The sequence below is a fragment of the Rhamphochromis longiceps genome, linkage group LG14 (genome assembly GCF_057381845.1).
Source record: "Rhamphochromis longiceps isolate RC_006_pf linkage group LG14, R_longiceps_female_GT1.1, whole genome shotgun sequence".
Taxonomy (NCBI): Eukaryota; Metazoa; Chordata; class Actinopteri; order Cichliformes; family Cichlidae; genus Rhamphochromis; species Rhamphochromis longiceps.
In genome coordinates, this window is record NC_140570.1 from 23,351,803 (window position 1) to 23,367,970 (window position 16,168).

At 42.1% G+C, this 16,168-nt stretch overlaps 1 protein-coding gene across 2 annotated transcripts in view; it reads left to right on the top strand.

The window, feature by feature from the left end:
* sik2b (salt-inducible kinase 2b) overlaps positions 1-16,168 on the top strand; it is a 61,134-nt gene that overhangs the window by 3,032 nt on the left and 41,934 nt on the right. For both annotated transcript variants that reach the window (XM_085380648.1, XM_085380649.1), the window contains exons 2-3: positions 1,040-1,156; positions 8,191-8,254. In XM_085380648.1, coding sequence (XP_085236774.1) covers positions 1,040-1,156; positions 8,191-8,254 — 181 coding nt within the window. The remainder of the gene's footprint in view (positions 1-1,039; positions 1,157-8,190; positions 8,255-16,168) is intronic.

The window sequence follows — 16,168 nt, forward strand, 5'->3', positions numbered from 1 at the left end:
AGAAGTCAAATTTATTCAGTTTTATATCATGGAAGAATTGGAAAAATGTTAAATATTCACGTTTCTGAAGCAGTAACTAGATGCTTTTTAGAGATAATTGCTTAAAAGGAACTTGAATAAATAGCCACTATTTTGGTAGCTGATTAGGGCTACTAAAAATCTTTAAAAAAATAAATAAATAAATAAATTCAAAAGCAAAAGTTATATTCCTGTATTTCTTGTTTTGATTTTTATTTGAATTTCCCAGAAAGTCAAAATTCAGACTTTTTCCCCCACTCAGAATTAAGAATTTCTTTTTTGCCCTCATAATTCTGTGTGTGGGTGGGTAAATTAAAAAAAATAAAATAAATCAAAGTCTAATAAATTCTTTGAAAATATAAATTCTGACTCAGAATTCTGAATAAAACATTTAAATCTAAAAACTTGTTGTTTCAGCTCAGTGCTTTAAAATCCTGCCCTCAGGTGAGTTTTCTAGCTCAGTCTAACGGTGGTGTGATTGCCGGGGTCCCCTTTTGTTTACTCGTTCAGCTTCGCTCACAGATGCTTGGAGCACTTCTGATGAAATGCTGTTTATGAGACAATCTAAAGATGAGATGTTAATGTTGCTCTGCTACTTCCCGGCCAATGTTAATCAAAGCCAAGCGTGTTGGAAGTTTTGCGTGTGTGATTTACACTTGTTCGTGTCATTGTGGCCGTGTGTATATCCAGTAAAGCAGATGGTTGCATCAGTGGGATCTCCGATGTAATATTTCATTATTTGAAGGCTGTTTACGGAGGTTTCGGTACAAGCTGTATTTATCTCACGAACAGTTTTCTTATTTCCACAAAAAAAAGGCACAAAGAAACCCCGAAGAGGAGCAGACTGTCCGCCTTTGTTGCTTGGAGAACATTAAATTCCTGTCTGCACTAGTGTTTGCGTAAATCTGGGGAGCTCCTTGTCATTGTCCATCAAACTCTGATGAGCTTTAACAATGACTCCGTTGTGTGTTATTAAGAAACTGATTGTTTACAGTTGTGTTGTTGATGCTTGATTCTGCAGGTGGCCATTAAGATCATCGACAAGACCCAGCTGGATGCCGTCAACCTGGAGAAGATCTACAGAGAAGTTCAGATCATGAAAATGCTGGACCACCCCCACATTATTAAGCTCTACCAGGTGAGTCTTTGGCTTCATTGTGTGTAGCGCAGCATCTTTTGAGTGCCAGATGGGGACTAAACGATTAATCTTTTTCGATGTGCTGATTTCATCTTTCTACTTTGATTTGGACTACAGCATGGCACGATTTTTTTTTTTTCTAGTCTCTGGTGCATTTTATGTCTCTCCCAAAAGGAAATATTTGTTAATTGTTATTCCCCTGTGTTGCAATGCTGTGAAGATAAGTAGTCTAGTGTCATTTTTTTTTTTAAACTTAGCGTTTGTCTCCCACTTGACAAGCCTTGATCAAGAGTTTTTCCAGAGATTTATTTCTGTCTTGAGTGCTTAGATCTGACTTTTTCTTTAACCCATCCAATCCCAATCTCTTGCGATTTGTCACAGACACTGTAGAGGTGATGTTGGAAGAATGCCCAGAGTACTGCATATATTTAAACAGGAATTTAACAATTTACGAAAAAGTTTGTCGGAACTTATTAAAAGCGTCATCACACAGGCCCAAATTAACACGCACTGCTAGAGTGTTTTCTAATGTAAACTTCTGTAATGGGTGCTCTGGCTTAGTCTTTATCATCAATCAGCCCTAACTGTGCAAACAGTCTCACAAAAAAGACAGAAAAAGAACATCATGGGTCAATATTTGTGGTTGGGGAAACAATGTTTTCGGGTGAGTAAGGATAACATGCTTCAGAGTGTGGAGTAATTTGTTGAAAATGTACATTGATGAGGACATTATGAGTCATTTTTCTTTCACCCAGAAAAGTTTTCCGGAGCCTGTTGATATTACTTTCGTCTTTTGAATGAATACGTGCACTTTTCCACGTCTCCAGTCAAAGTTTATCTTTGTGAAGGCAGGGGCGAGATTGTAATGTGTAACATGCAGTGACTGTGTGGACCCAAAGTAACAGCTGTTGAAGGGCCCAAGAATTTGCAAGGAGACATTTATGTGGAGGAGAACTTGCTGTTGTAGTAGTAGTAGTAGTAGTAGTAGCAGTAGTAATAGTAGTGTGAAAACGCAGGAGCAGTCCAGGTCATTTTCTAATGCATAAGCACACAACTGTGGCCTAGCAGAACCTGCCATTGCAGTTAAAGATATGAGTGCATAGTTAATGACTGACTGGCTCTCTGCACTTATTTCATCTCTGTATGTGTTGCACACTGTATGAAGATACCAGCGGCAGAAATTTAACAAATTATTTTTGGATTCATCATATGTGACGTGTGTTTTAAAATGAGTTGTAACTGACTGCTCGACTCCAGCACGAGTCACCGCGTCAGTTTGTATTTGCTAAAACAAACTGAAACCACAAATGTTCCGTCAGACCTTAATTCACCATCTGGCAACAACTTTATTTTTCAGCATGCACTGTCAGTGCAGTAAAAGCATACCTGGATTTAAAAAACACAAAACACACACACACTTTGTAGCGCTATCATTCATAGATTGACCTCCCCATAGAATTGTGCAGCACATGAATGTCCTTCAAGAAGCCTGGAGAACTATTCCCAAAGACTACTTAAAGAAATTACAAGAAGGTTTGCTTAAGAGTTCAGGCTGTGTTGAAGAATAAAAAGGATTTTACTTCCAGCTTCAAGCTTGCCTTGTGTACTGTTTTTATTTACGTTTGCACATATTCTTAAATTTTGTGGGCACCATCAGCAAACAATGCCAGTTTGGTGTTTTCTTTTGTTTTTTAATTTGCAGTAAAATGTCTCTTTGCCTTGAGCTGAGATTGTTTTCAGATGAAGTACGTTTCAGTGGTTTCTTCACCAAGTTGATTTTTGGATGATATCATGAGCACAAACCATTAAATAGACAAGAATGCTGAAGAACATGAACTTTTTTCTTCCCCTTCTGCAGACAGAGGAGCCAGTATGTTATACTTCAGTGTTATACTGGTTTACATCTGAATGCACGAGACACAATCCAGAGTTTGATAATTGGACATTTAAGAGCTTTATTTCTCATTTCTCCTATGGAAAGTCAAAAAGTATGTTGTTGAACAAGTGTATTTCACTTTGTACACACTTTTTTTCCCTTCTTTTTGATTACATGCTGCTAATTGGGGTGAATGTGATTTGATTTTATTTTAAATGTGGTAATATTAATGTTTTTAATTCATTAGTACTATTAAACCAGAGCACATTATTAGCAGTATGAGCATATACTGAAAATATTTCAGGGAAATAAATCCTGCATCTAAATAATTTCCCATGTGCCACCTGGGCACTTTTACAGCATTCAGATAAATTCAGTCAACTCACAAAATAGTGTTTTCGAAAGTGAACGACCGTGATTTTTGGACTCTCTTGGCGTTTTAGACAGCCGAAGGTAAACTCATTTCACATAGTTACCATGATGGCCGCTGCTTTTCACAAAATAACCCTAACCACTGATAACTCAACAGTTTTGGTGATTCAGTTGTACAGTGGGGCAAAAAAGTATTTAGTCAGCCACCGATTGTGCAAGTTCCCCCACTTAAAATGATGACAGAGGTCAGTAATTTGCACCAGAGGTACACTTCAACTGTGAGAGACAGAATGTGAAAAAAAAATCCATGAATTCACATGGTAGGATTTGTAAAGAATTTATTCGTAAATTAGGGTGGAAAATAAGTATTTGGTCACCTCAAACATGGAAAATCTCTGGCTCTCACAGACCTGTAACGTCTTCTGTAAGAAGCTTTTCTGTCCCCCACTCGTTACCTGTATGAATGGCACCTGTTTGAACTCATCATCTGTAGAAAAGACACCTGTCCACAGCCTCAAACAGTCAGACTCCAAACTCCGCCATGGCCAAGACCAAAGAGCTTTCGAAGGACACCAGGAAAAGTATTGTAGACCTGCACCAGACTGGGAAGAGTGAATCTACAATAGGCAAGCAGCTTGGTGTGAAAAAATCAACTGTGGGAGCAATCATCAGAAAATGGAAGACATACAAGACCACTGATAATCTCCCTCGATCTGGGGCTCCACGCAAGATCTCATCCCGTGGGGTCAAAATGATCATGAGAACGGTGAGCAAAGATCCCAGAACCACACGGGGGGACCTGGTGAATGACCTGCAGAGAGCTGGGACCAAAGTAACAAAGGTCACCATCAGTAACACACTACAACGGCAGGGAATCAAATCCCGCAGTGCCAGACGTGTTCCGCTGCTGAAGCCAGTGCATGTCCAGGCCCGTCTGAAGTTTGCCAGAGAGCACATGGATGATACAGCAGAGGATTGGGAGAATGTCATGTGGTCAGATGAAACCAAAGTAGAACTTTTTGGTATAAACTCAACTCGTCGTGTTTGGAGGACGAAGAATACTGAGTTGCATCCCAAGAACACCATACCTACTGTGAAGCATGGGGGTGGAAACATCATGCTATGGGGCTGTTTTTCTGCCAAGGGGACAGGACGACTGATCCGTGTTAAGGACAGAATGAATGGGGCCATGCATCGTGAGATTTTGAGCCAAAACCTCCTTCCATCAGTGAGAACTTTGAAGATGAAACGAGGCTGGGTCTTCCAACATGACAATGATCCAAAACACACCGCCCGGGCAACAAAGGAGTGGCTCCGTAAGAAGCATTTGAAAGTCCTGGAGTGGCCTAGCCAGTCTCCAGACCTCAACCCCATAGAAAATCTGTGGCAGGAGTTGAAAGTCCGTGTTGCTCGGCGACAGCCCCAAAACATCGCTGCTCTCGAGAAGATCTGCATGGAGGAATGGGCCAAAATACCAGCTACTGTGTGTGCAAACCTGGTAAAGACCTATAGTAAACGTTTGACCTCTGTTATTGCCAACAAAGGTTATGTTACAAAGTATTGAGTTGTATTTTTGTTATTGACCAAATACTTATTTTCCACCCTGATTTACGAATAAATTCTTTACAAATCCTACCATGTGGATTCATGGATTTTTTCTTCACATTCTGTCTCTCACAGTTGAAGTGTACCTCTGGTGCAAATTACTGACCTCTGTCATCATTTTAGGTGGGGGAACTTGCACAATCGGTGGCTGACTAAATACTTTTTTGCCCCACTGTATTACATAAGCCTTTGGGTCCTGTTACATTTACTGTGTAGGAAAAGTAAATGAGCGTTCATTATCATTACACAACCATCTGGCACTGTTCCAGCTTTCTGTTGAGTTATTTTGGTGCGTATCATTATTTCCAGCAGCCTAACCATCCAATCAGCGCCGGTCAATTAGTGATTTCCTTTCCAATCTCATAAACTAGGATTGGCTCTGTGGCCCAGAGGAAAGCTGCTGCCAATGAAGGCGCACAAAGATACAGGACAGCGGATCCGGACTCTTGTTTTTCATGTGTCGTGTAGCCTTTTCTTGTATTGGCCCCTGATCTGACTTCCAAACTTTTTTTGTCCATCTTTTAATCCTCTGGCTGTTTTTAGGGCTTCAGCTCTCTGCTTTCGCTCTTATTCCAGTCGATGTTATTTATTGAAAGAGGTTTTGTTATTGAGAGTAATGCCAGTACAATGTGTGTGCTTCATTTGAATATGAGTCATACTAAAGAAAAATGCTTGAATCCATTAAGGATAGTATTGGATTGACCCTGACCCCATGTCAGTACACCGAACACTGCAATCAATGGTTGGTGTGAAAACCCATTCAGTTCATTACATTTAAAGCTATAAATCACTATTTCACAGTGTTTTTATTAAAACAATATACTGTAATGTGATTAATACTAGAGTGGTAGCAGCTGCAATTATTATGTTATTTATTTATTGGGGAGGGTTCCTATCTAACTGCAGTTAGAGGTAACTATAACTGACGGCTTATGCAAGCCAAACATATTTAGTTTTTTGGTTTTGTCAACTAAACTTTTTATTTTCATACTAAAATAATTTTTTAAACTTCAGTTTCCCCCAAAACTACAATAAGTTTTTACTGAAACTGCTGGAAATAAAGTGCTCTTCCACTGGAAGGATGTACAGATGATTAGTTTAAAATGACTTTCTGCACACCCACCTTTACCTGACACATTTTACCTTACCAAACAAAAGCATGTGCAACACAGTTATATGACCAAAAAAACTTAATTTTCCAGTGTGTTGATTACTTCACCAGATAACAGGATATCAGACTTTTTTTCACTCAGTGCTATTATTTTCCTAATAACTGCTTTATTCCTTTGCTTATAACAAGCCTCCTGTCTTGTCACAGAGGTTTAGCTACTTACTGGCTTTGTTAGCTTCTTTAAGCTAGCAATCTTCTGAAGGTGACTGAAGTGTCTAATTAGATTGATTGTTAGGTTTTCCACATGTTGGTGAACTTGTCTTCACAAGCACGCATGAAAAGGTCCAGCTCATCATCAAGCATAAGTGAAGCTGACCAGCCGATCACAGAGTCCCGAGTTTAGGATGTTGAAAATCAGCAGATTCATGTCATTGTCAGGTCAATAAGTCCCTTAGTTAACAGAGGAAATTAGAGGTGCTCTTTATCACAGTCTGATACTTAAAGTAGACGGTATCTAAAATAATGTTTAATAGATCTTCAAGCGTGAAGTTATCTCAAAGGACAGCCAAAGCAGCCCACAAGCACTAACACACAGTGCATTTCCATTTATTGGTTTTTAAAATTCAAACTATGACATTTTTCAGAATTTACTGCATGTCATCAAACTTTTCAAACCCCTGTAATTTTGTTTGTCATGAATTATTCATTGTCTTGTTTACTTACTTTGATCAGAAAGTCCTGATGATGAAAATTGCCTTGCTTTTTATTATTTCCACCACTTAGACTGTGATTGTTGTGCTTGTGATAGTTTTGTTTGTTTGTTTGTTTTTGTCACAGGTGTCAAAAATCATTCCCTCCAGTTGCACAAGAGCATCACTCTTGTTCACTAATGTGCATTACCTCTAAAATTAAAGTAGAAGAATAAACTGTAGATTTTTATCACATGGCAATGTTGGCACTTCTTGCAGATGTTGCCCAAAACATCTGCTGCATCTGTCTGCCCATAGCTCTGCTGCCTTCCCGGATGTATGAACTTTAGAAAATGACCAACAATATAGGAAGGTAGCAATCCCATGTTTGTGTTATTCATGCACAGGAGAAGCTGTGAGATCAGCCACGGAATAAAAACTGCTCTCTCCCACAGTGGGCATTTTATCTTGTCAAACACGGGTGATTTAATATCATTAATAATGACTACATCTACTCAGGTGGGGCCAGTGCCAGGGCCCCACTACTCTCCATGCTGGTTTACTGGCACGCCGACATGAAACAGAGCCATCGTTAATACTATTAGTTACACCTGTGCTTTTCCTGCTGCGCCAGGTCAAAATGTCTGTTGTGAAAAGGTTTATTTTCCATTAGATGCTGTATTGGCTCTCAACAGAGTACCAATACCCAGATTTAATTCATCAATCGGTTGTAAACAGAGGACAGAGAATGTGTTTGTTACAAAATGAAGACCAACCAAAAAAAGAGGAAGAAAAAGGCTTTAATTTCCTAAATCCATGAATCGGTCAGTGTAACAGATGGAAAATTGATCATAAACAATGAGCGTGGGATTTCTAGTGTGAATGTCTGGCTCGCTGTGTCTGATTCATCCTCTTCTCTGCATCTGACTCTCCCCTCCGCATTTCATTCTATTCATCTCCTGAGTGTTTCTGCTTCTAAATCGGTTCTCCTCCTCCTACACAACACGGCACCGGGTGAGGATGGAAAGGCTTTAAGTACCATTCAGATATACTCAACAACACCAACCGTCCACCTCCATTCTTTTACATGGTTGCCATATTTAGACCCGTGCCATTCATGCATTTAGTTTTTCTCACGATTTTACGAACGCCAGACACTGCAGTTTAAACACACATTGAGCCCTGTAGTCAATTGTGTGATATTTCTGGCTATTTTTATCTTTTGGTTTTTGTTTTTTTTTTTAACTACTACTACTTTTTCTTCTTCTTCTTTCTTTTTATTTTTTTTTTTTAAATTTATTTTTACTTAATCTAATTCTTTTTGTGTGTCTCTTTTCCCCCACCCCCTCGGCCCTGTTCCTTCATCCTCTCCCTCTCTCAGGTGATGGAGACGAAGAACATGCTTTATTTAGTCACGGAGTATGCCAAGAGTGGGGAGATCTTTGGTGAGTGATCTTTTCAAGTATACGATCAGTCTGCCCATTGCTATTTGCGTTCTTCCCATATCAACTGAAAAAAAATGTACTCTATTGCGTCAGTAAGGTTTTTGACAAACAAGGAAGTATCAAAGTCTTGTTGAGCTTGAGTTGCTATTACGGTTATCCCAGCCTCAATCTCAAAGGTCATATGATTGATGCAAATCTGACACGAGTATCCTGTGACCCTTGTCATGTGCTGCTGGTAATTGTTGCAGTAAATGTGCTGACATTTCTTTCCTGCTGTATAAAATGACGTCACCCCAGGCCTGTAAAAGCTGCCAAAGGGCAGCCTCAAAGGGGAATAAGTTCGATTTATTACTATCTGTACTGCAGAATCGCCCACACTGGACTGGTTTACTGCACAAATGTTGAGATAATGCATGTCAAGGAGATAAGATTCCTTTCTTTGTCCTGGCAAGCAACATGTCATTCCTCCTCTTTCATTAAGATGGTACTTAGATTAATTTTCAATGCTCCCTTTGTTCATCTCCCGTGGGATGTTTAAGAGCATTTGTCATATACTTGTACAGGTACAAGAATGGTTTCAATTTATTTTCTTTTTTCCTTTATTTTGTTTTTTTGCACCATACAAATAGTAATATACCAGAAACCAAGGAGGTTTTATAGGCGAATCTTCCTTTCAGAATCTGTAAATCAGAGTGAGTCCTTGCAGCTAGTTTTGTGCAACCAAGTTTCCAAAATCCAAAGAGAATTATTTTACTATCACTGAGAGAAAAAAAAAAAAGTTGCAACGGTTCACATTGAAATCCTTTTTGTTTTCTGTTGATCAGCAGATTTATTTGCCTAACTGCTGCAACTGCATTAAAGTTTCCTCTTACAAAACAGATCGGTGCACAATTTTGGAAGCTAAAGCTGTAACCAGACTTAATACGCTGTTCTTGATCTTTCAGACGAGCAACAGTCATAAATTTAGCTTTCACTTAAAATGTGGCTGTGCCTGACTGGATGATTGTGGTTTGCAGCTTTGTTTAAAACTGCATAGTGAGTAAAATAAAGTTAATTTTAGACCAAATAACAGAAGAACTCATCAAAGTTATTTCAGAATGACTCATCATTGTGCTTCTTCCACCTAGCTTGAAATTCTTTGGAATTGCTAATCCTGAAATAGCTGTTGGCCAAAAGACCAAAAACCAAACGTACAGAGATTTCTTCATTTACTCGTCAGATGAATGGTGAACAATTCGGATTTCTAAGTCTGAAAGAAAACCAGAAGGCTCAAATGTGAAGGCTAGATAGATTAGGAATGTGCCAATCAAAAAGTTTGTTTCCTGCTGTCATGGTCTCTGATATCTGCCCACACTGACCTGATCGTGGTCTTATATTAATAGGCTGAGGAAGAATCTTTCTTTCATGACAAGCTGTTTTGTCATTTCTTCAAGTAGTCTTCATAAATAGTTTTCCAGGCTTCTTGAAAGATATTCAAAGCTCTTCTTCGATGTTGGCTGCCTTTTGTTCCATTGTCTGTCAAGATGATCCCCCACTGCTCCAATAATGTTGAGGTCTGGGCTCTGGGGAGGCCAATCCATGACTGTTGGTGTTCCATTATGTGTTTTTCTGTCCAGGTATGCTTTTACTGCATTGACGCTGGGTTGGGGATCATTTTCATGTTGAAAAATGAAGCTGTTGCCCACTTTCCACATGGGATTGCATGGTGGATCAAAACCTATTGGTACCTTTCTCCATTCATAAGTCAATCTGTTTTAACAAGATTTGACTGGCTGAAATGGAGCCCTAAACCATGACAGAGCCTCCACCTTGTTTTACAGATTGCTGTAGACACTGTTGTACCTTTCTCATCACCTCCTGTGTCAGTTTTAACCAAAGTTTTCTTTTTTTTTTTTTTTTTTCTTCTAAATGACATCAGAAACAGCAGTATGCGACATTACGTGATGGCAGAGCTTCAGTTCATCCTTTGTCATTTTTTTTTTTTTTTTTTTTAATAAATAGGACAGGGGGGATGAATGAGAGAAAGAGGGGGAGAGAAAGAAAGAAAACCAAAGGGGAGAAGAGACGGTGAGAAGGGGGGGGAAGAGAGAGAAAAAAAAAAACTCCTGGGTCACCTGTATGGAGAAAAAAAAACAAACAAACAAACAAACAAAAACAAACAGAGGAGACAGCAAACAACAAAGAGCAACATAATAATAGAGAAAACAAAGCACCATCACAATAAACTAGCTAGTCATAGATATCAGTATTTACTAAGTAATAAACGATATTGTGCAGCACGCAAGATAGACAGCGCACAGTGTGCTTTGAGGCAGCAGCCAAGAAAGCTTTAGTCCGCGTCTGTGAATACCCATGTGTGCATACCTGTGTGGATCAGCATGCTTGCATTCCAAAGGTTTCTCCATGTAATGATCTGCTAGGGAGTGTGGGGGGGCCACAGCCCCGTCCTCCAGGGTGTGAAGCGGGTATGGAGGAGATCAAAACTCCAGACATCCAGAGGCCCCCAGAACACAAGAGACCATGGAAGACCAACAGAGGGGCAGCCGCGCCACTGTCCCAGTAAGAGCTGAGGAGAGTCCCAGATGAGGGCTCGCCCAGCAGCCGCGGAGCAGAAGTCAGGGGGAGTTGCAGTGACGCGCCCGTGAGCTCCGCCGGCCCCCAGCTGCGCCTGAGTGACCGAGCCCTAGGCCGAGAGGCCGGGGGCACCCCACCTCCAAAGGGGCCCGAGCGAGCCCCAGGCCCCAGGCCCCGACAAGCGGCCGCCAAGGAGTGAGCCGGTGTGCACCCGGACGCCCACCCCCAGACACAAAGAACCACCAACACACCGACACCTGAGGGAGTCCGCCACCGGCAGGGGAAGTGGTGGTGGGTGGAGATAGGCCTCCAAACCTTGGAGGGCCTGAGGTGTCCCCAGAGAGGTGGCGTCTGATACCCAACCTGACATATAGACACAGACATACAGGCACACACAGACACAAACATCCATTCCCACCCTCATGCTCTCATATGCACTCACTCCACACTCAACCAACGTGGAGACAGACATAAAGAGACGCTGTACACACAATCACACTCCCCAAGCGTACTCTACAAACCGGGTCTAGGTACCCTTGCCCCTGGAGGGGGGAATTGCACCCAGACCCAGGTGGTGTTACCCTTTTCCCTGCGGTGGGGAGAGGCAGACCACCCCGACTCCGCAGCAGCAGGGAGGCCCCACACCCCAGACCGCAGTCGGACGGCCAACTCCTCCTACTAGCCCTCCCGCTCCAGCAGGCCGCAGAGAATGGGGGTGGGAGAAGACTCCAAACCTCCCTCCACCCGCTCATTGTAGTGTTGATGCATATGTGTTCTAAGGTGCAATTAAAACCCAGGAGGGCATGGAGCTACCTGCCAAGGAGCAGCAGGTAAGCGCATAGTCCCTCCTGCTAACCCTCAATGACTAAGTGTATTTAAAATTGAGAGGTGGGCAACGACGTCAGGGGTGAGGTATACACCCTGATGGTGATTTGGACTCCGTGATTGTGCCCACCCCCAAGATCCTATATGTATGTGTAATGAGAGTGTGAATAATGTGAATGTCTAAGTTGTGGGATAAAATTGAGGCAGAGGCAGCCAGAAGGGGACGGGGGGGGGGGGGGTAGCCTCCTCTGCACCCTGGTGACATACCCCCACTCCAAGGCCCTGCATGTGTGGGTGGTTGTGGAGGAGCGGGAAGAGGGAGGCAGCTGGAGATGGGGAGGGAAGGAAGGGAGGGGCAGGTAACCCCTCCCTGGGGCCAGCTCCCCCGCTGACCCCAGTAGGCACTCCCACCCTCCGCGACCCGCCAGGGAAGGGGGGCCCAGGCCCATCAGACCGGGGCCCAGTGCAGTAGCGCCCCCCGGCTCCACAGAGCCCTGGACAGTCCACCCAACCCCACCATAGAGAAAACTGCACCCACCCCACCAACCACACATCTTCCAGACTACATAAGACGGTAAACGCCCAGGCTGAGATCTTCCTCCACCTCTCCTGTATCTCCCCCTCCTGCAGAGAGTTCCTGAGAGAAGAAAGCTCCTGCAAGATGTGACCATCCCCCCCACCAGTTGAAGAGCCCCCCAGGCGGCTCGATGCACCGGCGGCACCCTTCTCCAGGGCCGGGCCCCCATGCACCCACCCGCCCACAACCCCGGCAATACACCAACCAGGACCCGAGCCCCCGAGGCCCGGCCCGGGCCCCAGCCCAGAGACGGAGCGCCCCCAGAACCTCACGCCCATCCCGGACCCACCCAGGGGCAGCCAGGTTGCCAGGTCAGTAACCCACGTCCGTCAGCACAGACCCTCCCCTAGCCCCGCTGCACGCAGCCGCGAGGAAACAGTCACCTGAGAGCCAACAGAGCCCTCAACCGGACGTGACCGCTACCCCGGGTTGAGCCCCCCAAGGAAGATGCCTCCGGGGAACCCCCCGACGCCCTAAGCCTGTCCCTACCCCCTCACCAATCACAACAGTGAAGGCGGGACCAAACTATGACCCCCCCACCCCCACTAGGTGATGGAGCTGATAAAAGGGGCCCAGAGCAATTGATCTAATGTGGTGGCAGAGGCTGTGTCAAGACTAATGTAATCTAATAGATAATTTCTATATTGGTTAGAATTAAGATTATTTTTATTTTTCCAGTTCATGAGGACTGTTTTCTTGGCTATGCATTAACCAAAGTTTTCACATTTGGATTCATCACTCAATAACACCTGTTGCCACTATTTTAAAAAAAAAAAAAAAAAAAAAAAAAAAGATCAGTCCTATTCTGGAGTAATTTGACACTCTTCCAGTGAAACCACTTCTCATGAGATTTTTGTAAACAGTAGATGGATCTGGCACTTGATCCATCTACATCTCTCATGTCCTGTGTCAGGTCTTTGTTGGATATGTTTTTTTTCTCAAGGACATGACATGGCAAATGCCGGTCATCTGCTATAGATGGTTCATTAAGTTATCAGTTTATTTTAGGTTTGCCACTTCTTTAGTCCTCTACTTGTCCAGTTTCCACAAATGTTTTTAAGGTCACACTGCACACCATGCTGAGATATGCTAAGTGTTCAGCTAACAGCTCTTTGGAAATCATCTTGTTGGTACAAAATTACTATATTATGTCTGACAAAATATGTTATCGTTGACATTTTTCATACATTTAACTAATGAAATTGGAATAAATCCAGTTTTTAGTTTTTTTTGCAACAGGCTGTGCCTAAATATGCAAAATATAAGGAAATGTATTTTGCAAATAAAGAAAGCTAAATGTTTTGCTGTTAGCTTCCTTCATGCTGTCTTAGCTCTCCAACCAGCAACCAGTGCACTGCTGCTTATATGCGGCGCACTGAAAACAAACAACTACAGAGACCAACTAGTATGTAGGTTTATATTTGGCATTTAATGTCTGAATCTAGAAGATACAAAAAATGTTTTTTTAACGTGAGTTTATTAAATTATTCTGTTTTTGTCAGAATCACAAACAAAATACACTGGTGCTGGAAAGGACAGACAAGTCAGAACATATCGAAAATAGTACAGGAAGATAAGAAGTTATCTCAGTCGGCCATAGCACCACACGCGCTATATCGCTGCACAACACACACACTCAGTTTGTACACTTTGTACAGACTACAATCTTCAATCCAGGTTGCTGGACACAAGCCCATAGGCATTTCAGTTTGTTGCATTAATTTATGGATTTTTAATATTTAGGTAAATATAACGAAAATAGTCTTTTTAAAGGATTCTGGAAAAATTCTAATTCAGAAAAAATAATGTAATACAAGTAATTATGAAGAAGTAGAATTATGAACACAAGTGTAGGCCTGTCTAATGTGGACAACCTGTAAGTGGCTCATGATCCAGATAGATTAATGGCCTCACCTGTTAGACAGTCTGAGAATGGTTGCACTTAGCCTGCTTCCAGACACGGGAATTGATAGGATTAGTCAAGTAGCAGTCAGTAGCCTATGATAAGCTTAATAGTCATGTCTTATGTGTGAGTGTATGTTGTTGTTTTATTTATTGTTTTAGTGTCTTTGTAATTCAAAGAGCAGACCAGTGTTCCACTTGTGATGTTGACTCAGCAGCAACAACTACTGCCTCTGTGACCTAGAGAGAGCGGGGAAGCAGACCCAGAAAAACATGAATGAAACAAGTGTGGTTTAAAAACAAGAAGGAAGTACAGAAATGTACAGCAATAAGGATGGAGAGGCTCACATGGTGTTGCAACTAAAACTTGTATTTTGAGCAAACGGCAGTTTCTGCTAAGAGAGTTAAAGGGCGTAGCAACAGGAATTATCCGATTTCAAAAGGCTTTTTAAGCCAAAAGACTTTATTTTTTTTCTTTTAAGTAATGGGCATAGAAGCTTGCAGCAAATTTAAATTACATGGCTAAATATAAAAATTTTACATAAAATCATACAATGCTCATATGGACATATGCTATGTGTTCCCCTCTAGACACATAGAATTTTCCATACGGTAGTCTAACTCGTCCCATACTGGAGCGACTGCTGTTGTTTCAAATAAGAACTTAATCTTATGTACAACTCATTTGAGCCAAAAGCTTTGACCGATAAACTGAACTCAGTTTATTTCAATATTAATTTTATCAGTTTATAAACTGCTGCTGGTAGGAGTACATGTTACAATTAGGTCTATAATGTGGCCTAATTGCCCACCCCTGTTTTAAGCACCCTTCTGTGTGCAGCTACTCAAAATAATAGCAGTACAAATAATAATTGCTTGCATTTCAATAATTTAGTTTCTTTTAAATATGAATCAGGAGCCAGGAAACTGTTGGGCTTGCTTAGCAGAAAGACTAAGAAATGACTAATGTGGTATAAAATCTTGCGGTTATAAATAAATTGTTTTAAAAGCGTTGGTATGGGTGGGTGCTTTTGGACACAGTCGACCTAGCCGGTTTTCTCTAGTTTCCTTCTATTAGTATTATTATTTTTATCGTCTAATTGTGTCCTGGCTGTAGAGAGTGGTGTCAGCTTAATCATCCAGCTATGAGCAAGAGTTTGCGCAATTCCCAAAATGTCAACCTATCCCTTTAAATAACCGATCATGATGATGGGTCAGCCTCATTTTCTGTAATCCATAGAGGTTCTCATGGATCATCTCTGGGTATTATAAAACCATTGTGTCCTGATTCCTCAGACCCCTCTGCCCTGATTGCACAATGTAATGTAGTTATGTAAGACATTTATATGTCATCATCAGCCGCAGCAATAGCAGCTTTGACTCAGCCAGGCAGACAACAACTGGTATCTGCAGCACTAGACTAGTATTACAGTATTCAATCTCGTGAAATTGAACAATCATTTCAGATTTCCAAATACACTTTGTGGAGGTGGATCAAGTCATGATGCACTCAGACAAATGGATAAGCTGCCAAGCCAGATCTCCAGTCTCTTCCTCCACAATCGCCCTCCAGAGAGTTGCCTCCGCTTTGCTGACATGATGAGTATCTCAGGTCTGTTCCTGGCCATAGGTTATAAAGAGCGGAATTTGTGAAGTTGTAGTGTAGTGCATGCCGTTACAGCCAGTCAGTGAAACGAAGGATGAGCCTGCAGTTCTGTCTTCAGACCAAATAGTAAATGGTGCTGTGGCAGAGCAGGAGGGGGTAGCATGTTTGTGTCTGGAGCCGCAAAGACAAAGAAGCGGATCTGGGTTTGGCACCAAGAGGCGGAGAGTGATGGGTTCATTCTTGCAAAAGGGTGGGTGGGCACAGCATAGGCATCGATGCCAGCTCGCTGATGTGCTTTGTGTCTGTCTGTCAGTCAGTCAGTCTGCTGCTCCACAGTCTGCCTCGACACCACAGGATGGATCAAACCTGGAAATTGGGTCAACCACAAATAAAGCAGAGTTGCAGAGAGCAGAAGCAGTAAGGGAGAGGA